The sequence below is a fragment of the Microplitis demolitor genome, chromosome 1 (genome assembly GCF_026212275.2).
Source record: "Microplitis demolitor isolate Queensland-Clemson2020A chromosome 1, iyMicDemo2.1a, whole genome shotgun sequence".
Lineage (NCBI taxonomy): Eukaryota > Metazoa > Arthropoda > Insecta > Hymenoptera > Braconidae > Microplitis > Microplitis demolitor.
The window spans coordinates 11,021,819-11,044,681 of NC_068545.1; the positions used below are offsets into that span (position 1 = coordinate 11,021,819).

The 22,863-nt window shown below is 30.3% G+C and overlaps 2 protein-coding genes and 2 long non-coding RNA genes across 6 annotated transcripts in view; 1 reads left to right on the forward strand and 3 right to left on the reverse strand.

Annotated features, from left to right (window-relative positions):
• Positions 1–1,015: 1,015 nt before the first annotated feature.
• LOC103579360 (histone deacetylase 3) lies at positions 1,016–5,175 on the reverse strand. Its single transcript, XM_014445165.2, has 2 exons — positions 2,953–5,175; positions 1,016–2,795 (listed from the first exon to the last, which is right to left on the reverse strand). Exon 1 carries the CDS (start codon positions 4,866–4,868, stop codon positions 3,567–3,569), a length of 1,302 nt encoding a protein of 433 aa, XP_014300651.1. The 5' UTR covers positions 4,869–5,175; the 3' UTR covers positions 1,016–2,795; positions 2,953–3,566.
• Positions 5,176–8,603: 3,428 nt separating this feature from the next.
• Positions 8,604–11,089, reverse strand: LOC128668920 (uncharacterized). Its single transcript, XR_008404477.1, has 3 exons — positions 10,151–11,089; positions 9,281–9,439; positions 8,604–8,934 (listed from the first exon to the last, which is right to left on the reverse strand). It is a non-coding gene; the product is annotated as an uncharacterized LOC128668920 (long non-coding RNA).
• Positions 11,090–15,132: 4,043 nt separating this feature from the next.
• On the reverse strand, positions 15,133–16,916 carry LOC103579346 (uncharacterized). Its single transcript, XR_549530.3, has 2 exons — positions 16,466–16,916; positions 15,133–15,255 (listed from the first exon to the last, which is right to left on the reverse strand). It is a non-coding gene; the product is annotated as an uncharacterized LOC103579346 (long non-coding RNA).
• Positions 16,917–17,056: 140 nt separating this feature from the next.
• Positions 17,057–22,863, forward strand: part of LOC103579353 (cytospin-A) — a 53,522-nt gene continuing 47,715 nt past the window's right edge. Inside the window, exons 1-5 of one of the 3 annotated variants that reach the window (XM_014445162.2) lie at positions 17,057–17,234; positions 17,581–17,995; positions 18,953–19,534; positions 19,601–20,056; positions 20,131–20,566. In XM_014445162.2, coding sequence (XP_014300648.1) covers positions 17,597–17,995; positions 18,953–19,534; positions 19,601–20,056; positions 20,131–20,566 — 1,873 coding nt within the window. In that variant the 5' untranslated portion in view covers positions 17,057–17,234; positions 17,581–17,596. Of the gene's footprint in view, positions 17,235–17,580; positions 17,996–18,415; positions 18,503–18,952; positions 19,535–19,600; positions 20,057–20,130; positions 20,567–22,863 lie in introns of those variants that run through there. The other 2 variants (XR_008404408.1, XM_014445164.2) reach the window with 2 other exon arrangements.

Consider the following 22,863-nt stretch of genomic DNA (forward strand, 5'->3'; position numbering starts at 1 on the left):
ACATGGTCACCCATAATTTAGTCCAAAACAAAATTAATGTGTTTGACAATTGAAATCTTTTAGATTTGAAAATATTTAAACTAAAGTTGATCCACGCATGCACGCGCATACGCGCGCTTGTGCAGAATGTGTGAGAATTTTTCTCATTAGGAGAACAATGATAGTGGCGCGTTTCACGAGAGTGCTGGAGGGTTAAAAAAAAAGTCTCCATGCGGTAGTCAAGATAACTCATGATTGCTTCATCTGAAATCAAAAAACCGTAAAAATTTCTATAGTACATAAGTTTATCTTGAGTTTAAACAAAGGATTTTGTTTTTTCAATTACTGCTTATTTTTTAATTAAACAAAAGGAGAAATTTTTGGTAAAAATCTGAGTTTTTTAATTGTGCCTTTACTAAAAATTCAAAAATGATATTTTGCTTATTCCTTCGTTCAAATCCAAGATAAACTAATGTACTCAAGAAATATTTTTGGCTTTTCAATTTCAGATGAAACAGTCATGAGTTATATTGACTACCACATGGTGACTTTTTCTGAAGGTGACTTATTTCTCCCCACTACCACTGGCTTATTTTTCAATGTTTTTTTATAAAAATTAAGCAGAATATTCTTGAAATGGTGCATAATAATGTCACAAATTTTAAGAATTTTAATAAAGAACTCTGAAAACAAAATCCCAAAAATATGCTCTTTTTTTTGTATCTCAGACGTCTGTTTAAAAATATTGATTGAAAAGAATTAAAAATGTTGAAATTCGAATTCTTTTCAAGAATTTTAATTCTTTTCTTTGTATATATAGATATATAGTTTGCATGGAGTGACCGCTTCTCAATTCTTTTCAATCAGTATTTTTAAACAGGGACCCTTTTCCCCTCTTAAGGACCAGTTTTTTAATTCATGTTTTTTTTAACTAGGATTAAATTATTACTTATATATCTTTATATTGGAAATATACAGATATACCTGCAATAACACTTCAAGAAGAATTACATTTGATAAACTTCGGAAAAATTTTTGACAAATATTTTATTTATAAAATTAATAAAATGCCTATATCACGTGAACAAAGAACTTGAGCCACTTAAATAAAAGGACCTCTTTTGTAGAGAATCAAATTTCCGAAAAAATTGTCTTGTGCATTTTTACTGTAAATTTCGTTATTTAGTTAAATCAACTAAAAACTCAAATTATTATTCAAAAAAGTTATTTTCAGATCCAATACAGAAAAAACGATTGGAATCTCAATAAAATTACTAAGAAGACTATTTAATGCGGCTGAGCTATAGATAATTTTAAAAAATCCTAACATTCCTATATATTTAAAATTGGAAAACTTCAAAATCATATGTAAAGTACGTAAAATTAAAATTAAGAGATGAATCTAAAATTCCCAACGTTGGATGCCAACAAATTTTCAAATTCCTTGAAATCAGAAAAAAATATTCCTGACAATAAAATAAGGTGCCGGATGTTGTAAAAATTAAAAAAAAACTCTCTCTGGATACCGGAGGCCAAGTCCCACCCGCACAAATCAAGGTTTCAAATTTAAAAATTCAAAAAAATACTCGTACACTTTTGTTCACTGCAAAAAAATTATGGAAGGTCTATTACACTCATATTGACTCAGCAAAAAATCCCCGTCACCCTCAGTGCTCCGGAACCCAGTCAATCCACCCACGGATGTCAGTGGTGACATTAAAAAAATCCGTAAAAGGTACTCGTACACTTTTGTTCAACACCAAAAAATTATAGAGGAACTATTACACTTATATTAACTCAGGAAAAAATTTCCGTCATCCTTAACGCTCTGGAACCCAGTCAATCCACCCACACAAGTTACTGTTGAAATTTTTTAAATGTCACCAGTAACATCCGTGGGTAGATTGACTGTGTTCCAGAGCACGGACGGTAACAGAGGGATTTTTTTTTAGTCAATATGAGTGTAATAGACCGTCCATAACTTTTTTGCACTGAACAAAAGTGTACGAGTATTTTTTTCGAATTTTTAAATTTGAAATCTTGATTTGTGCGGGTGGGAATTGGCCTCCGGTATCCAGAGGGAGTTTTTTTTTAATTTTTACAACATCCGGCACCTTATTTTATTGTCAGGAATCTTTTTTTCTGATTTCAGGGAATTTGAAAATTCATTGGCATCCAACGTTGGGAACTTTGAATTCATCAACGCGTCATGCCTGATTGATGATGACTACTATTCTTACCGCATGATTATAAAATTTGGTACACTTTTTCATTGAGCTATTAACTCGATCGAGTTCGATGCTGAGCAAAATCGGTCAATTATTTTGGAAGTCGTGGGTGTTTGAAATTTTTTATTTATTTATAAAAATGACCTTTTATCGCTTCATCATTGAATAACTTTTAAACCGAATTTTAAAACTTAATTAAGTAAAATGCAACTTAGACTTCGTGCGATTTACTCTGATTTCTCTTATATAGCTTTTTGTTTTAACCAATTTTATAGTCTTGAAAATTTAAAAACAAATCGAAAAAATTAGCTTTCACAGTTGTATATCCTCTAATTGCTATTAAAACTAATTAGATATAACTCAATTTTGTAAAATTCCTATAGTAGCTTATGAAATAAGTATGACTTAACACTCTTATAAGCTTTATTTTCAATTGATTAGTTCATTTTTTACGGCGCTTCAAAAAGTGGAATAATCGATTTCGTAAGATCATAATCAAGTCTAAATGGTTCTTTGTAGAAATCTTGAAAGATAAACATGTAATTTTCCACGAAAAATTTTTTCAGTTGACGTGATCACTTCATGAAACTGAAAAAATTAACACTTATTAATTATTATTTAGATGATATTGTAAAATCAATTCGAAATTGAATTTAGGTATTGGAATAACAATACGATAGATAAATTTCATAAAGAAATTTACCTAAAAATGAAATTATTAAATTAATAAAAATAAAAAATATACCTTTCCATTTTGGATATAGTCGAGCGGCATTTTTTTTAAATTTGTACTGGATTGAATTTCGGGTTTTGTATTTTCAATTAATTGTTCTTTCATGAATATCTCATTTCAAAAGAAATTTCTATTGGATAATATCTCTGGCCCTCATTTTGACGTATCAATGATAAGGGCAAAGTTTGAGGGGAAGTGGGAGGATATAATGAACAGCTATTTAACTGACTTCGAATGTAGATTCTCTTGTATAAATATTTAAATGATCATTAAATGCCAAAAATTTATTTCATAATAACACCAAATTTCATGATAATCTGTCATATATTTTTATCTTATGGAAAAATAAAAAAAAATATTAAAGTGATTTTTAAATATCTTATTACGAAGTCTTAAATCATAGAAAAGTATATTAAAAGAATTTGAGCATAATTTTACTACAATTATTTTTTACTTTTTAGAAATTTACAAAAAAGAATTATGTAACAAATTTGTGATTTAAAAGAATAAAAGTTATAATAAAATTTCATATTGACGGAATATTTTGATTTGTATGTATCTACTGAAATATTTAATATAATGTACAATGATTTATGATTATTGACGATCAAAACAAACTTCCTCGACTATGATTCTGCAACTTCCATTTTATCTTGATCTTTATCACCGGAATAATATTCACTTGGTGGTTCTACAACTTTGTCCATATCTTGTACATTGACTCGCGAATCAGGATCAGACTCCAGTTGTCGATCTTCCTCAGGAGGTAAAACATCGTATGGTACATCTTGCATTTGAACACTTGGTGAATGTTGAACCATTTTTAAGTTTTCATATACATGACGTGTAATTGCTTCTAAATATAATTTGCTGTTGGCATTATCTTGCCTATTTACAACATCAGGATGTAAAGTGAAATCAGGTGCAAAATATTCTAAATATTCGGTATAAGGAAGTTCATTGCTAATTTGTTCATCCAATAACAAAGATGTTTCATAAGTCCAACATCTAGCAACATTCCGTAAAGTATAACCTCCTCCTCCAACTGTAAGTAATGGAATATTCAAATCTTTAACGAATTTGACACACTCCCCGTGTCCTTTTGTGCTGAGACTGAAACACCCTAACCTATCATTTGCTAATGAATCTGCTCCACATTGAAGTACAATAGCAGTAGGTCTGAAAAATTCCATGACATGGGAAATTACAGGTTTAAAAACTTGAACATAAGATAAATCATCAATTCCTTCTTTCAAGGGTACGTTCACAGAATAATATCTTCCACTTTCTGCTCCAATTTCGTACATGTCTCCAGTACCGGGAAAAAAATAATTACCATACTTATGAAAAGAAACAGTCATTACTCTATCAGTCAAGTAAAATGCTTCTTGGACTCCGTCTCCATGATGAACATCAATGTCTATGTAAAGAACCCTTGCATGGTACTTAAGTAATTCTAATATAGCTATAACAATATCATTAATGTAGCAAAACCCAGAAGCTTCAAACTTTTTAGCATGATGGAGACCACCACTCCAATTGATAGCAATATCACAACAGTTATTGTTGAGTTTTGTAGCTCCTTCCAGCGAAGCTCCGGTATACATTGAACAAAAGTCAAAAAGGCCTTCAAAAACTGGACAATCATCACCAACATTAAAATGACTTAAGTATTTAGTATAGTTTTGTAAATTCTGGGGTGTTACTCGTTGTAGAAAGTCAACATATTCATCAGAATGGAAACGACACATATCGTGTGTACTTGCGCGATACGGACGATAAATTTGCATTTTTTTATGAAGTCCATAATTGAGAACGAGACTATGAATTACTGAAAGTCGATGTGGTTTCATTGGATGTCCTGGTCCATAATGAAAATTTCCAACATTGGGATTATAAAAATATGAGACTTTACGATTATAACTCATTGTTGACAAATATAAAACAAGAACAATGTTTCTAATGTGACTAAATATCAGAATCAAAATAAGAAAAAAAATATTCAGAGCTATATTTGGATAACAATCTTTTTTAATACTATCACTATGTAATTGTAAATTCACAAAATCAGTTGTAAATTCATAAAGTCAATTGAATGAGTTCAGGATAACTACATGACTTAAATTCAATTGTAGACATGGTTTAAAGTATAAACAGATGCGAATCAATACCAATAAGACATTCGCACAGCTGCATTCGCTTGGGCGCTCACAAACTGTCAGCACATACCTCCACTTCTCCACTTGACACTCCACCTACCAGATTGAATTTTAACTAGTTTCAGTAGGTCGAATTTCTGCAGCTAGGATAGGTGTTATGTCCTGGGAGGTTACTAGAATCGGAGCTGACGCTACCTCCTGGACAGTAAGCAGTTCGTTGTGACGTGGGACAAATTTTAAATTTGAAAACAGTGATAAATTTATTGTTGACTATGATGATGATTATTATGATTACTATATAATGAAATAATGAAATTATGGATAAGGATAGATGTAATTGATAAAATAACTTTTATCTGAAGACTGAGTTTTATTATAAAGTGTAGATAAGATTTGATCAGTAATAACAGCTGTGCTTGTCAATACACTGTAAAAAAAGCGGTGTTAAAAATGGACTCATTTTAACTCCGCCCGGTGTAAAAATGAAATTATACCGATGTAGGAGGAGTAATACCCCGGTGTTAAAAATACCGGTGTTAAAGCGGGGTAACCGGTGTAAAAACGGAGTAGAATCGGTGTAAAAGCGAAGTAATATCGATATAAAAGCAGGGTAACTGGTATAAAAGCGGAGTAAACTGCGTCCGCTTGGAGAATGAACTTTAAAGATTATAAAACGCAAAAAATATCAGTTCTTTGTGAAAATTAATAAAAAATATCATTTATTAACAAGTATAGTGATCGAGTAAGTAAAAATATTCACAAAATAAAATATTTTAATTAAAACACCGGTAAAGAAGATCTACTCCGGCGGCAGCGTTATTTTAACACCGGTCTAGAATATTTACATCAGTGGTGGCGTTATTTTAACACCGGGGAATTTGTTTTAACACCGGTACAGAATATTTACACCAACGGCGGCGTTATTTTTACACCGCTGATTTTAACACCTACATCACTTGGACTTACCCCGGTGATTTTTTACAGTGTAGTTCTCGGAGAGAGGTGAAGTTACATCAGACGGCAGAGAGATCTCTGACCTCTACTCTTCAGCTTTTCCCCACTACTCTCATGTTCACACTCATGCTCATACAATATACATATATATATATATATATATATATATATATATATTAGTTCTTTACCAAATAGACTTATGCATTTCTACTTTCTACTAATACAAATTTGAGATATAAGCTTACACATTTACATTCTTTACTTTATTCATTCTACGACTTCTTATCACTTTATATTATTTACATTCTATGTTCCTGTACTTGGATACAATCTTCCAGCTAAATATTCTAGACTATCAGAGGTGCATTCTTCTATAATTATTCTACATTTAATTATTTGATACAATTGACATTATCATTTATCGTGAAACATCATTATAATTATTCTAATGCTATATTTCAATATTTCCATTAATTCATTTATTATACGAATCACTCTTTGTTTAATATAGAACTATATACTAACAATAATAGTTCAGTTCTTGTGATATGGATTTCATTTATAAATAACATTTATTTATTATATATTTCCTTTTCTTATTTGTTTATAGAGTATGCATTTGTTTATAACCATATTTACTGTTAACTATAGAACAAGGACCTATTCATGATTTTTATACGCGTGTTTTGTTTAGGTTTTAAGTATCAGATGACAGGAAACGTTCCAAGACCTCTCAAACTGTATTTATATTTCTCTGAATATAAAATAAAGATTTGTTTATCTATTCGTTCAATTTTTATAATCTAAATATATAATTTAATAAGTATGTGCCACGACGATTTATTATCTAAATTTTGACCGAATGTTGATAAAACTCAATAAGTCTTAATATATAAATTTCAAATGGAATTTAAATGCGGGCCTATCTATGTATCTCAAGTTCACTAATCAATTAACAGGTGGAGGCACCTAAGGACATAACATGTCGAGGGACGGGGACATTTTGCCAACAATATGTCTGCCTAGTCGGAAATTCACAAGGTTGGTAAAAATGATAGTAAAAGGCGGGGGGTGGGGTATTACTAAAAATTCATAAAGGAGTTCACTCATTATGTCAAGAATATTGTGCTGTTGGACGGCGCGTTTAGGACAAGTATAAATACCCTGATAACCACACTTTACTCAGCAAGTTCTGCAGTGAAACATTTTCGGCTAACTTAACGACAAGTTTCTGGCAAGCCTTGGCTGGATAATACTTGTGTACAAGTTGATGCAAATCAACTGCCTTCATCTGAATAAAATTTGACAGAAAAACTTGCCATCAATTTCAAGTAAAATTTTCAATTAACTTAACGTCATTGTTTGACGATAACACTTGCAGTCAAATTGAATTCAAGTTATAGACAATTTACTGTCACCTTACCCGTAAATGTTAGCGCTCCAACACTTTCCTTTAAGTTGGCTTCAGAATACGGCAGTAGCTTGAAGTTAACTTGCGGTTAAGGGCTTGCTGAAGCTGGCCCCCGTCAATTTTGATTTTCACATTTTTTAATTTTTCAATGCTCCAATCGTTTGTTCGTCGTTTGTTCGTTATTGTCCGTCGATTGTTGTTGTTTGTTCGTTTATTGTTTATTTATAATTAAATAATTAAATCTTCAACCTCAACTTAGCCCCCCTTAACTTATCGTTATTTCAATTCTTCCTGTTATCAATCAATTAATATTCATTTTCGTTTGTTCTTTCATAATCTTCGTTTGTTCGATCATAATTAACGTCTTATCGCCTTTTATTATCAATTTTAATTAATTAACATCTCATTACCAGTGTAGCTATGTCGCGCATGCGCATTAATACTTGTGACGCAGTGGGATCTCCTTCCAGATGCCCGGGAACATTTAAATTTAAGATTTATTACAAAAAAAAAAAATGAATATCCAATCAAACAAAATATGAACTTTTAATTGTACTTGTCGTTATGAAATTTATATAAAATAATCTATATTGATATTGTGAATAAACTTAATATACAGCATCAATCTGAATAGTTAGTAAATTAGTTATTAATTAATGGAAAATATAAGTGAAAATCTAATTTATCATGCTTTTCAGCGTACGTCTCTACATTCAACGTGAGTGCATATATATTGTATTTACTTGTGAAGATTTTATGTCTGCAAATTTTTGGTTGTGTATGTGAAGATTTCCTGTACGTGCATATTTATATATGTTGAATTTTACAGCAAATTTTCCATTCATTTGTATAAATTAAATTATTTTCAGTTTTGATATCTACTGTAAAAATTAGATATCTCAAAAAACGATTTTTTTTTTTGTTATAATTTTTATAGCCTTATATAATTTATTCTTTGCATAATTTTATTTTTTTTCCTCAATAGGTTCATTTTTGAGTAAATAAAACGAATATTGATTTTTATGGATATTTATTTATTACTTAAGTATCACAATTCACAGTATTGTGAAATCAAAATACATTCTAATTTGACTTGAACATCGATAAATATCATGAGACCACATAGATAAGTTTGGAAACATAAGTTTAGACGGAAGCACTGTAATAAATAAAAAAAATTGTTGTCAGTTGACTCTGCGGGCCAGCCCTAAAACTTCCCGCTGCTTTCGAGCTCCTTGAGTTCGAAATCATTGTTGAGAATACATTTTTGAGTTCTTCGAGCTCAAAAATACTTTTGTATACCTTTGATTTCGAAAAATAACGTTTACCATTTTTTCTACAACGATATCTCTCGAACGAATTCACCGATTGAGACGGTTGAGGTGGCAATCGACGCGTTTTATTGAGTTCTAGAGCTAATCAAATTTTTAAATTGATTTATCAAGACGTTTTTGTGAAATTTCAAAAAAACTAAAAAAAAAAAACAATTTTTTTTTAATTCTTTCGTTAACGGTTTTTCTTGAACGAATGAACCGATTTTGATGGTTGAGGTGGCATTCGAGGCGGCTTAGAAAGTTTTAGAGCTGATTAGATTTTGGAATCAATCCACTGAGCAAATTAAAAGTTATTCAAAAAAAACATTTTTGAAAAAATTTTATTTTTGAAATATCTCCAAACGTACCATACCGATTTAACTCAAATTTTCAGTGCTTATAATATTTAACAAGCCGCGTCGAATGACACCCTGACGATTAAAATCAGTTTATCCGTTCAAAAGTTACAGAATATTTACATACGTACGTACGTACATACATACATATACTCGGACATCATCTTGAATCTAGTCAGAATAGTTTCCTAGAATCTCAAAATGTCGACATCTGTTGGAATTCCAATTTTCGCGAATCGGGGTGAAAACAATAACTTCCCAAAATTTTATACGCTGCATACACGCCTGGGTGCGAATAGTCTCGTCCTAAAATAAATTGAAATAGTTAATAATGAGAGGCTAAATAAGGATTGTTTGCAAAAACCTGGTAACCATCTTTATTGCATATTAATGTCAATTGAAAAATTCAACTTGACCAAAATGCGGTTAAAATTGGGCAGCAAATTGCTAGCAAGAGTTGAAGATCAAAATTTTCAGTTAACTTTCTGTTAATTTACACCGTGTGTTATGCTCATGTTGTAGTTAGAAAACTGAATAAAGTTGACGTTTATTTGCTATCAATTTCAAAGATAGTCAGCTCGACAGCTCAAACTTGAATTCGCTTACCTCCAATTCACGACAGACATTTCACGGTAAAATAATAGCAAATTTTTGCATGAGCACCTTGATTATTTGGATAATAATAATAATCTTAAGGTGTGATTAATGTAGGTTATGGCATCACTATAAATGATGTTTTTATAAAATTATATCTGATAAAGATAGTTCATGACAAATACAATCTTGTATACTCAAAAATGCTTATTCGGTAATTAAAACAATTTTTGAGTGTACAGAAGTATCTGTGTACACAGTACAGATTATTTTAAACTTCTATTCAAATGTCATTATAGACATAAAATCATTTTGAAATAATTAAAAAATGTAATAGTTGCTGTACTAATTGGTCAATGCTTATGTAAAAATAATTATGTCAATTTTTAATCCGTCTATTAATATAGCAATTATCATAATTACCATCGGATTTTCAATTTTGATTTGGTTTATCGATTATGTTGTCATCGGTTTTTGTGAGTCTATAGAAAAATATTTTCGATTCGTTACTTGTATTTTAATAAAAAAATTAAATTGGAACCTTATTATTAGAAATTTAACTCTTTAATCAATATATTATATTCCTATGGATTTATCAAAATGTTTTGTTGTATTGTATTTTATTTTGTCGAACTGTTCATTAATTTCTCAAGGTAAAAGTTTAATATGTAGTTCTCCTGGCGAAAAAATGAATAGAATTATTTATCTTCAGAACTTTACATATATTAATGAGTTATAGTTACAAACAGACATAATAAAGATCAACATTAGAAATAATCCCATGTTTTGTGGGGTTGAAGGATTAAACAATTCTAACCAGTGAATATTTGATATTATTGTGTCAATTGTTCCTTTTATCGATTTTCTTGATTAACTATTTTTTAATTCGAGACTTAATACTTACATAACCTAAAAGTAAGTATTTCCATGTCAACTAAGAATATTAAATTCTTTTCGAACATGAAAAAATATTCTATCTAATATTCATAAAACCATGAATTTTTTAGGGCCAGTTTTTCAAACCACATTTATTTTTATCCGGGCTTAAATTAAGTTCCAAATACATTAATAATATTTAGATATACCAGCGATGGTGTGCCTTCAACATCCCATCAATTTTATACCACGCCAAGTAATCTTTACAAATTGATCCTACCGGCATCTGATCTCATCGACAGTCCATGTTAGTTGATAAAAACTTTTGATTATTATTGTGAAAATAATAGACTATTCTCATTATTATTAGCCTAAGATATAAAAACAACTAGAAGAATATATTATCTTGGATTGGTGGAATCAATTGTTAGGGATTAGCTATCATGAAACCACCAGCAATGTTAATTTAAACCCGGATAAAAATAAACTTGTACCGAAAACCTGCCCCTTTATTTATAACGACAGTAGGAGTTATAGTTCTTATATTTGTGTAAATCTATATATATATATATATATATATATGATTGTAATTGTTCATATGACTTTATTGATACGTAAAAATGATTATGATTATCATGAACTAGAAAATTGTTTCCTCTTATTAAAAGAAACGATTTAAAGCGATTTGAAAAAAAAAATTTTAATACTTTTTAATGCTTTTGAATACTTTCAATACTTTTGAATCATCCTTCTTATGGGCATTCAACATTGCAAATCGTTTCGAACCATTTCTTTTAATCAGGGTCTTTAAACCATGTTTTGTAGTACAACTGTATCAGAATATATTTTCAACTTCCCGCTAAGAAAATCGATGATTTTCAAAAATTTTGGGTAGTTATTGTTTTCACCCCGATTCGCGAAAATTGGAATTCCAACAGATGTCGATATTTTGAGATTCTAGGAAACTATTCTGACTAGATTCAAGATGATGTCCAAGTGTATGTATGTATGTACGTACGTACGTATGTAAATATTCTGTAACTTTTGAACGGATAAACTGATTTTAATCGTCAGGGTGTCATTCGACGCGGCTTGTTAAATATTATGAGCACTGAAAATTTGAGTTAAATCGGTATGGTACGTTTGGAGATATTTCAAAAATAAAATTTTTTCAAAAATGTTTTTTTTGAATAACTTTTAATTTGCTCGATGGATTGATTCCAAAATCTAATCAGCTCTAAAACTTTCTAAGCCGCCTCGAATGCCACCTCAACCATCAAAATCGGTTCATTCGTTCAAGAGAAACCGTTAACGAAAGAATTAAAAAAAAATTGTTTTTTTTTTAGTTTTTTTGAAATTTCTCAAAAACGTCTTGATAAATCAATTTAAAAATTTGATTAGCTCTAGAACTCAATAAAACGCGTCGATTGCCACCTCAACCGTCTCAATCGGTGAATTCGTTTGAGAGATATCGTTGTAGAAAAAATGGTAAACGTTATTTTTCGAAATCAATATTTTACTCAATTTATCTATAAATTGTCTTATTGAGAAGGTTTGCATGTTTTAGGTTTCCACTATATTAAATTGGTGTTAATACCGTACGATGGACGGTGTGGCTCAATAAGTTATAGATGAAATTGAACGGAATATAGTATAGTGCCGGATAGCTCAACTGGTAGAGCACTCGGCGCGATACCGACATGGTCTGGGTTCGATTCCCAGTTCAGGCTATCTATATTTTTCTCAATTTATCTATAAATTGTCTTATTGAGAAGGTTTGCATGTTTTAGGTTTCCACTATATTAAATTGGTGTTAATACCGTACGATGGACGGTGTGGCTCAATAAGTTATAGATAAAATTGAACGGAATATAGTATAGTGCCGGATAGCTCAACTGGTAGAGCACTCGGCGCGATACCGACATGGTCTGGGTTCGATTCCCAGTTCGGGCTATCTATATTTTACTCAATTTATCTATAAATTGTCTTATTGAGAAGGTTTGCATGTTTTAGGTTTCCACTATATTAAATTGGTGTTAATACCGTACGATGGACGGTGTGGCTTAATAAGTTATAGATAAAATTGAACGAAATATAGTATAGTGCCGGATAGCCCAACTGGTAGAGCACTCGGCGCGATACCGACATGGTCTGGGTTCGATTCCCAGTTCGGGCTATCTATATTTTACTCAATTTATCTATAAATTGTCTTATTGAGAAGGTTTGCATGTTTTAGGTTTCCACTATATTAAATTGGTGGATTTAATATAGTGGAAACCTAAAACATGCAAACCTTCTCAATAAGACAATTTATAGATAAATTGAGAAAAATATAGATAGCCCGAACTGGGAAGCATACCTACCTAGAAAATTCCCGCTCCAATAAAAAAATCTACTATCTCTACCAATAAAAATATCTACCATGATATAATCATTACTAAAAAAAAAACACTACCAATTTGCACTTATGAATAAACTCTAACCGTTTGAAATCCCTAGCATCAACTTTAGAATGTATATTTTACAGACAATAAATTTATCTTTAATTAATTGGGAATTATTTGGGAAGATTTAGGAATATAATGTCATTATTCAGCACTTATTAATTAATAGGTAATTATTTAATATTGTTTGAGCGTTTAGTGCGCATGTTAGGAAATACAATTAACTCGACTTTTTCGTTAGCTAATAGTAAACTATTTGGGAAGAAAGTTATGAACTGTTTTAGCTTAAAAATCCCAAATGGTAATTGCTCATTAATTAATTAGTCCTAAATAATAGAGTCATATTCCTAAATCTTCCCAAATAATTCCCAATCGATTAGAAATAAATTTATTGTCTGTAAAATATACATTCTAAAGTTGAAGGTAGAGATTTCCAACGGTAGAGTTTTATCCATAAATGCAACTTGGTTGTGTTTTTTTCTGGTAGTAATTATATCATGGTAGATATTTTCATTGGTAGAGATTTTGGAATGGTAGATTTTTTTATTAGAGCGGGAATTTTCTAGGTAGGTATGATTCGACTGACTTCAATTGGGTAGAGTTTTATTTTTGGTAGGGTCGCTTTTGGCTGAGTCGTGTACCTGCCATGAACATTATACCTGATAGCCACGGATACCATTGCTTTCGCATAAGTGCCACTTCTTGACCCAGATAACAAGAGTTTCAGCGCAATATTTGAGCTGAAATTTTTTTCGTCTCAGTGACGTACGGTACACATAAAAAATTTCAATGTCAACTTTTAAGCGTTATTTGACGTCAAATTTCACATAAACTTGATGTAATTTTAAAACTGCTATTTGACGTCTGTGAGACATAAAAATTTGAGACGCAACAAATTACATCAACAAATTACGTCAATAAGACCTCAACTAGAGAGATATTTTTTACTTTTTAATTTTTGAATTCACTTTGCTGAATAGTTGCTAGATTGCGAGAGCTGACTTTTGTTTAATATGTATCAAATGGTAAAATCGAATCTAAATAATTTAGGTCAATTTGAGCTATTACTGCAGTCAAATTTTGCGACTCAATTTTCGATGTCTCGAGTACGTCAAATAGTGGCTTTAACCTGACGTCAAATTACGTGCAATTTGACGGTTAAGCTCAACTGGTTATCAGGGGAGTCGTCATGGAACCGAAAAGACAAAATCTGCATCGCCATCTATGGAAAACGAATTGAATCCTCCTCGTCATTTCTGGAAAAAAATTTGATCCTCTTGGTCATTTATGGACAACTATGTGTTATGTCCTCCACCTATCGGCAGGTTGATTAATTAATTTACTATAATGTGAATTATCTGCATCAGGTTATTTCGCCTGGGAGTATTTAAATACTCAGCTGTGGTATACAAATTGTAAATTGGTAAAGGATTTTCCAATTAAAAGTAAAGTTTACTTTTTTACTTGAACAATTCAAGTCGAAAACATATTTTAACAGTACAGGATGCGACATTCACGCTCGAGTTTTTGGCTTATTTTGCTCACAAAGTTTATCTTAAAATTATTCTAAGTCTAAGTTTTGAAGAGTCGTTGCCCGACTTTCCACTCATTAATTCTTGTAATGTACGGTCACTACGTAAAATTCTATAAGAAACCTTATAAGATCTTCAACGTTCCCACCCGAAACATACATGATGATGTAAGAGTCTTATAACCTTCGTACATGAATCTTGCATTCTTAAGTTAGAGTTCAAAAATGTATGCAAGAATCTTATTGTCTAAAAGTGAATTAGCGAAATTCACCAGCAAATAGTGAATATTCACGAATTCAGAGTTATAGTCACACCACTTTACAAAATAACTAATACGCCACCCTGTTTAGAAAATCTCATAGAATCGAATAGATTCTCATAAATTCCCATAGAGATTTAATAGGAATGAATGAGTTCTATGAGAAGTACTATAGTTAAGGGTGTAGTCTAGTTTGTGGGCTAATAAAATAGTCCATTTTTGGGAATTTCTTGCGAGCTTGCTATGAAAGATAAATATATAAACATAGTTAGGGATGATAAATGAAGTCTTGAATTATAAAAAAATAGATTTTTTAATTCATTTTTTTAAGTATGTTCATGTAAAAGGTGTACTCTAACGAAGCGCCATAATTTAAAGGAATGTCGGATCAATCACGATATTTCAGCAACGGCTTACCTGAAACAAAAAAATCGAAGTGTTTTAGATTCAGTATGACAGTGGTTACGAGATAGACTAGTGATATTAATTTTGGACCACCCTGATTAAAAGAAATGATTCGAAACAATTTGTAATGTTAAACTTCCATAAGAATGGCGATTCAAAAGTATTCAATGTTTTCAAAAGCATTAAAAACTATTTAAAATTTTTTTTTTTCGAATCGTTTCAAATCGTTTCTTTTAATAAGAGCATTTTTATTAATTTTAACTAACGAAAATAAAAAAAAAAAAATGAAAAAAAGTGTTTTTTTTTTTTCGCTGATATTTGTAAAATAAAATTAGTTAAAATCAAAATTTTAATATGATTTCAGTCTTTCCTGTAACCCTGATTAAACAAAACGATTTGTGACGATTTAAAACGATAAAAAATTTAATCATCATTACTCGTCATAATCGTCATGGTTTTTTACATTTAATCGTCAAAAGACGATTTATTATTTTACAATTAATGACGATAAAAATTTCAAATCGTCATAATCGTTTCTAATCTTCATGCGGAACCAGAAATTGCAATATTATTTTACGATTAAAGATGATTCATGACGATTAAAAATTTCAAATCATCATGAATCGTCTTTAATCGTAAAATAATATCGCTTTTTCTGGTTCCACATGAAGATTAAAGACGATTGATAATGATTTGCATTTTTTAATCGTCATGAATCATCTTTAATCGTAAAATAATATATAGCAATTTCTGGTCCTGCATGAAGATTAAAAACGATTTGAAACGATTAAAAATTTATTCGTTTTTAATCCTTTTGAATCATCAATTGACGATTCATGATGATATAAAACGATTAAAACAGTTTTAATCGTCACAAATCGTTTTGTTTAATCAGGGTAAGTACTTATGTGTAGAATGTGTAGTTAAAATTTCAGAAGAATCAGCCCACTGGTTCCGGAAAAATCGTGATTGGCGTCAGCGAAAACGTAGTATCGAGATAAACGTGTTTAAAGTTAAAAAAAAAAAAAAAAAAAAAAATTTAATCTACGATGTCTGCGTCGTACGAAGTGCCTTTTTCTTGTTTAAAACTTTCGTTTAGTTCAATTTGGCCTTATTTTTTTTCGTTCTACTCTCTTTTGATGTGTCCATGCTGTAGCGATTCACAATTCGATAAGCGTAAAATCGTGGTTGTCGATCTTTAAATTCAGAAAAATACACTTACACCGCTCGGATCTCCATAAAAATTTGGCACAATATGCTTGGATACATATACATTAAAAAAATGTAAAAAAAACGAAAACGATTTTTCAAAAATGACCAACTAAACTACACCCTTAAATATAGGGCCTTATACATACAACTACGAGAATATATTCTTGATACCACCCAGCAGGCTTGCTATTGCCCATGAATTAATCTAGTAAATAAATACTGCTCCCAACATGATCATGCTCATTTTCGGTATGATATCTTTACTCCCACCACTAAATTTAACGGTATTTTTTTATAAGTCGAACTATATGCTACACGTTTACTTATCAGTTTAATCTTAGTTCGTTAGTATATCAGTATAATTGTAAAATATCGAAGTATAATCAATTTTACATTATTATCTTAACCCTAACTGATTTTATTATCAATTAGAATTCACTTGATACAAGATTATGATACTGTCAAAAAATATTTTATAAAACGAAATAAATTTCAAGTTTTCAACGTTATATTCATTATGGTTATATTGTTGAAATCGTACTATTTAGTGAACTATTAAAGAATGATTGTGTGATTTCACTTTATTTTTTACCCTGAACGACCTCTTTTGGAACTTGGATTCAACCTTTTCTTGATTATTATCATATGATCGACAGAGATAATGATCGTTAATCATTTTTTATTCACTGTGATTATTAATTTCTACAACATATGCTTATTTAGACCGTTATCAAATTGTGAAAAAATAAATAATCAAGCTACAAGCGGCAACTGTCATGGTGACTATATTTTTACCTTTCCGATAAATATAATTCTATAGTTAGTCTTTTTAAAGCAACGATTTAGTGAAAGTTGATAACCAACTTACTTTCGCGTTTCACTCTTCCTTCGTGTCTGAAAATTTTTTTCGATCATGTATAAGCGCGTTTTATATTCATTTTTATTATATTTTGGTAATTTAATAAAATTTTAAATTTTTAAATAATTATAAATTATAAATTTGATAAGAAAATCACAATTTTATAAATAAAGTTATTATCAAAATAATTAATTTAGTATCTAAAGTTTGTGTAATAAATAATAAATTTCTATTTTATCGAATGATTGTCATCGTGCATTGGACAGAATTTAATTCAAGCTCATGAACATGATGAAGTTTAAATCACTCTTTCGAAGAGGACAACAAAGCCACTCGCAACAACAACTCACTAGAGATTTACATCAGCATCAGCCAACGGGTTACTTACACCATCAGCAAATGGCGCAAACAGAATTGCAGCATCAAGCTTCAAATTTATCAACAATTGAGAAAAAGACTGATAATTCGCAGGCCGATTTGTGGTTAGCTAATAAAGGAACGGTTAATGTTGGATCTCAGAAATATACAAAAAGCACTATGAAACGTTCGAAGATACAAGAGTTAGAGCGAGAACTTGAACTTTTACATAAAGAACGGATGAAACTTGAAATTCACTTACAAGAAGTTTCGGCTAATGAAGAAAAACTTCATGAACTCCGTAAAGAACTCTCTTGTCTTAAGGTACTAGAAATTTGTCATCATTTTTTTTTTTTTTTCAATTTATTAGCTTCTATTAATTGAAGCTCATGTATTCCGTTTTGAATTTTTATGTCAGAGATTAAATTATTTGTATAACAGTTACAAATACTTTGATGAATATATTGTCAGTTTTAAGAAGCTAAATAATTAATCATTATAAAACTGATTTTTTTCCTGCATTTTTTTAATTTCCTTTCATGTTGATTACAGTAAATAAATATATCATTGAACAATTAAGATTTGAGTAGAAATTAGTTGCATTAAAAAAAAAAAACAAACTATTAAGCCTGGTGTTGTTTTCCCGATTGAGTTTCCTAGTCACTAGTATATAAATATATATATATATATATATATATATATATATATATATATACATATATACACATGTGTGTTGGTGTTCTCTCACATATGTCGCGTCATCAATGGAATTGAGAGTGTGTTGCGAATGTGGGCGAAATGAAAAAACGTTATTTATTACCAATTGTATCGGTAAATTTAATAAGAATTTTGGTCGATTTATTTTACAGTTATTTATTGTAAATTTATATATACATATGTATATATACAATCGGGGATAGTAATTTAAGTCGGTTTTAGTCGGTTTTTACGTTAGAATTTATTTAGAAACCGACTCAAATTAATGTCCCCGATTGTGTATATATATATATATATATATATATATATATATATATATATATATATATATATATATATTGTTGATTGTTGATAATAAAAGTAAATCAGTTATACTGTCCGTTTATATGTGGTCTTGAACATAACCCTGAATTCATCGATTTCATAATACTACTTAAACTTTTATTATTTGTATGAATTTAATTGAATTTTTACAAAAAATATTAATAAATGTGATATGAGTAAAATTGATAATATTTACTTTAAACATATCTACTAATGCATTAATATTTCTTTTTTTGATAGGAACAACACAGTTTAGAAGTAGAGAGGTTAACCCAAGACAATCAAGTTTTACGTGCTCGTCTTCGTGATGTTGCTCATTCTCCTTTATCAGACTCTGAAAAACAACAATTACTACTGGACGCTTCCAGATTACACAGCTCGACTTCTGTTTCTATTTCCATGGCTCATCACGACGTGGGTGCATCAACAACAAACACTACATCTGATGATCCAAGATGTACTACTCCTGAATGGGATAAACATTCTTCGAGTTCTTTTTCTGAAATGTCTGTTGCTTGTCTTCAAGATAGAATTCTTCAAATGGAGGAAACTCATTATTCGACTAATGAGGAATTACAAGCAACTATACAAGAGTTAAGTGATTTACAAGCTCAATTGACAGAACTTCAAACTGACAATGAAAGACTTACCGAGGAAAAAGGTGTGCTTCTGGAATCGCTTTGTAGACAAACAGAAAAATTAGAAGATTCACGAGGTAAAGTTGATACACTTCAAGGGCTTTTGTTAAAAGAAGAGAAATTAAAAGATTCGTCGAATGGTTATAATACCGAAAGAGAACAGAAACTTGTGGATTTATTAAAGGTAAAATTTTTTTTAAATATTCATTTCCAATTATTTATAATATTAATCAATTTAATTTTAATTTAGAGTGCGCAAGAAGAACGAGAGTCTTTACTTTGTAAACAAGAAGAATTAACTTCAGAATTAAAATGTTTACGTCAATCTGCTGAAATGAGCGCAAATGAATTGGATCGTTTAGTAAAGCATGTTCATCACCTCGAGTTAGTCATAGATACTAGCAATATAGAAAAAAAACAACTTAGTTCAGAACTAATAGAAGTCAAACAAGAAAGTACCAATAAAAGTCTTGAAATGAATAGGCTTGTAACTTTATTGGAAAATGCTCGTTCTAAAATTGAAGAATTAAAGTTATCAAAACAGCTTGAAACTAAAAGTGAAGCTGATGAATTACTTGATACTGTAAGGCGAGAAAAAGACACCCTTGAAACACAAGCTGCTGCGCTACAAGAACAATTAGCTCGTTCTCATTGCGATCACGGACGGCTGAGAGACCAATATTCACAATTACAAGAAGAATTTAAAGTATATATATTATTTTCATTTTTATTCAAAATTAAGTTATTAATTAAATAACTGTTTTGCATACATTTTTATAGGTCACTCGTAATAACGCTAAATCTTCTATCGATGATTTAGAATACCGCTTAAGCCAATTAAAAGATGAGCGAATATCAGTTAATACAGAACTACAACTAATTCGAAACTCATTAGTCGAGTTGCAAACTCAGTGTCAAAGGCATTTAGAAGATAAACGAGAACTAAAAGCTGCGTTGAGTGAAGCTCAGCGACGAGAACGAGAAGCACAACTTCACTACTATGATTTAGAACAAGTGCTTAGTAATGAACGAAAATTACGACAAGAAAAAAATGCTGAGTGGGAGCAATTTCAAAATGATTTATTAATGACTGTTCGTGTCGCAAATGATTTCAAGACAGAAGCCCAATCTGAACTTGAACGTGTACTTATGGAAAACAAGACGCTACGAGATAAATTGAGATTACTCGAAGCTCAACTGGAAAAGCTTAGCAATGGTATGTCTGTAACTAAATTTAAATATTTTATTTTCCTCTCAAACCAATAAAGTATAACCTAATAGCTAGAATAGGATTTGGATTTCTGAGAAATAATAAAATAAATAATATGGGTCATTCCACCAAGTAAAGTGATTTTTACGGGACGACCCTCGCCGATTAGGTTCAAACTGGTGGAACCTTTTTATGTATTTAAAAAAAAAATTCTCTGAAAGTTTAAGCCCTTAATATGAAGCCGTTTCAAAGTTGATATTTTTAATTTTCGAAAATTTTTTTTTATTGATAGCCTAGAATATGTTTGTATTAAAAATGTATCAACATCCTCAAAAAAGTTAAAACTTGAAGTTTTTTAATCATGAAGAATTTACATTTGATTTAATGTTGTTTATACAAAAAATATGCATATCGTGAAAATTACATTTTTTGTTAGTCTAGTCGAGAAGTGAGTTTTCTGTGAAAAATTGTTAAACCGCTCTTAAGAATATGGCAATTGGTGCGTTGAATTCAGAATTTAATTCTAAGAAATGGGAATTTTTTAATTTATCCGCCATTAAAAATTTCATTTGTTATTAACAAAAAACGAAGAGACAAAAAGGGAGTCTTCCTTTTGTAGCTATAACTTCAAAAATATTACAGATATCTGAAATTACAAAAAAAGATCCTAAAAGAGGAGAAAACTTTAGTAAAATAAGTCTGGACTCCCCGAGTGATAGCTCCATTATTTATAATTTTAATTTAACGTTGAAAGTTGGGCTCCGGGCAGCCGTTTCGGTGCCTAGGTGTTGCCGCCAAGCAAAGTATGCAACACAAAATAATTTTTTCATAACATTCAATATTAATTAAAAAATCTGAATAAATTATAGTGTCATCTAGACACTTGAAGGAATATAGCTTCGCAAAATAAAATTTTTTAGCTTGATTTTTGTTTAAGTTATTTAATTGTTAATTAACAAATTTTTGAAAAAATGATTACTTAATAAATAATTTAAATGGTGGATAAATGAAAAAAAAAAAAAAAACAATTATAAACAATTGAAAAATTTTTTTGAGAAAAAAAATTTTTTTTTAAAATAATTATTTAACGAAGACAATAAAATGACAAAAAAATTTTTCAAAAATATTCAATTTGTCTATTTGTTTATAGCAAATTTTTGAACAATGAATGTTCAAAATTTTTTAGCCAAGCTAGTAAACGCTATATATTAATGCAAAAACAAACAAAATTAAAATTAAAGATTTAGGAAATAGTATATTACACACCTAGGGAAGTAAACTAAGAAATGTCTCAGATCACATGTAATTGTTGGCCGAGGCGAAGCCGAGGTCAACAAACATGTGATCTGAGGCTTTCTTATTTACTTTCCAAGGAGTGTATACTATTTTTCTCGTCGACGGAGGCGGAAAGCGGCAACTTCGTTTTGCACAGCGGGACGAAAGTTGACGCTTTCCGTCCGGAGGCGAGAAAAGAAAATTTTTTCCTAAGTCCCAAAAATTAAGGGATAGAAAAAAAATTCGAAATTTTTGGGTGATTTTCAACATGCTGTTACTCGGTGAAAAATGGTCGTAGAAAAAAAAAGTAAATTGTAGCCTCAAGTTTCTAGTTTTTAGATCTGGACCTCAAATTTCTTTATCATGCACGGTTCCGGAGTAATCTTAAGAAAATCGATGAAAAAAAAATTTTCAAAATTTTTGCTTGTCTTTCAACAAGTCTATGGGCTTCAATAAATTTTTTTAGATAATTTAACCTAATGACTCTTTTAGGAAATCTTATGCCCTTCAATTTAGTGACCTCCAAAAGCCTCTTCGACGATTTGGCGCCGAGTTATCATTGATCATCGCAAAAAAGTCCATTTTGGCTTTGATAATCAAAAACTCCGGACGTATTGGTCGTACAGAGAATGGAAGTAGGGTTTTGAAGACTGGAAAACATTCTCTATCAGACAAAATTAGTGGCTTTTGATAAACGGATTTTTCCAAATATCTTAGAAACGACTGAACCAATCGATTTTAAATTTTAATTAGCTCTAAAACTTAATTAGGTACGTCGATTGCCACCTCAAACATTAAAATTGGTTACTTACTTCAAAAGATATCTTACCTTTAAAAAAATAACATAAAGTGTTATTTTTTCTGGATAAATCAAAATATAATGTGCTAAAATGTGTCTGAAATCATACCAACTCTTTCTCTTTATAGTCTCTTTCGATCATCATATAATGTTATCCAACTTGTTTTTTGAGATTTAATCACATTGTCAGCAAGAAATTGAAAAAACTCAGTTTTTAATATTTTTCTCG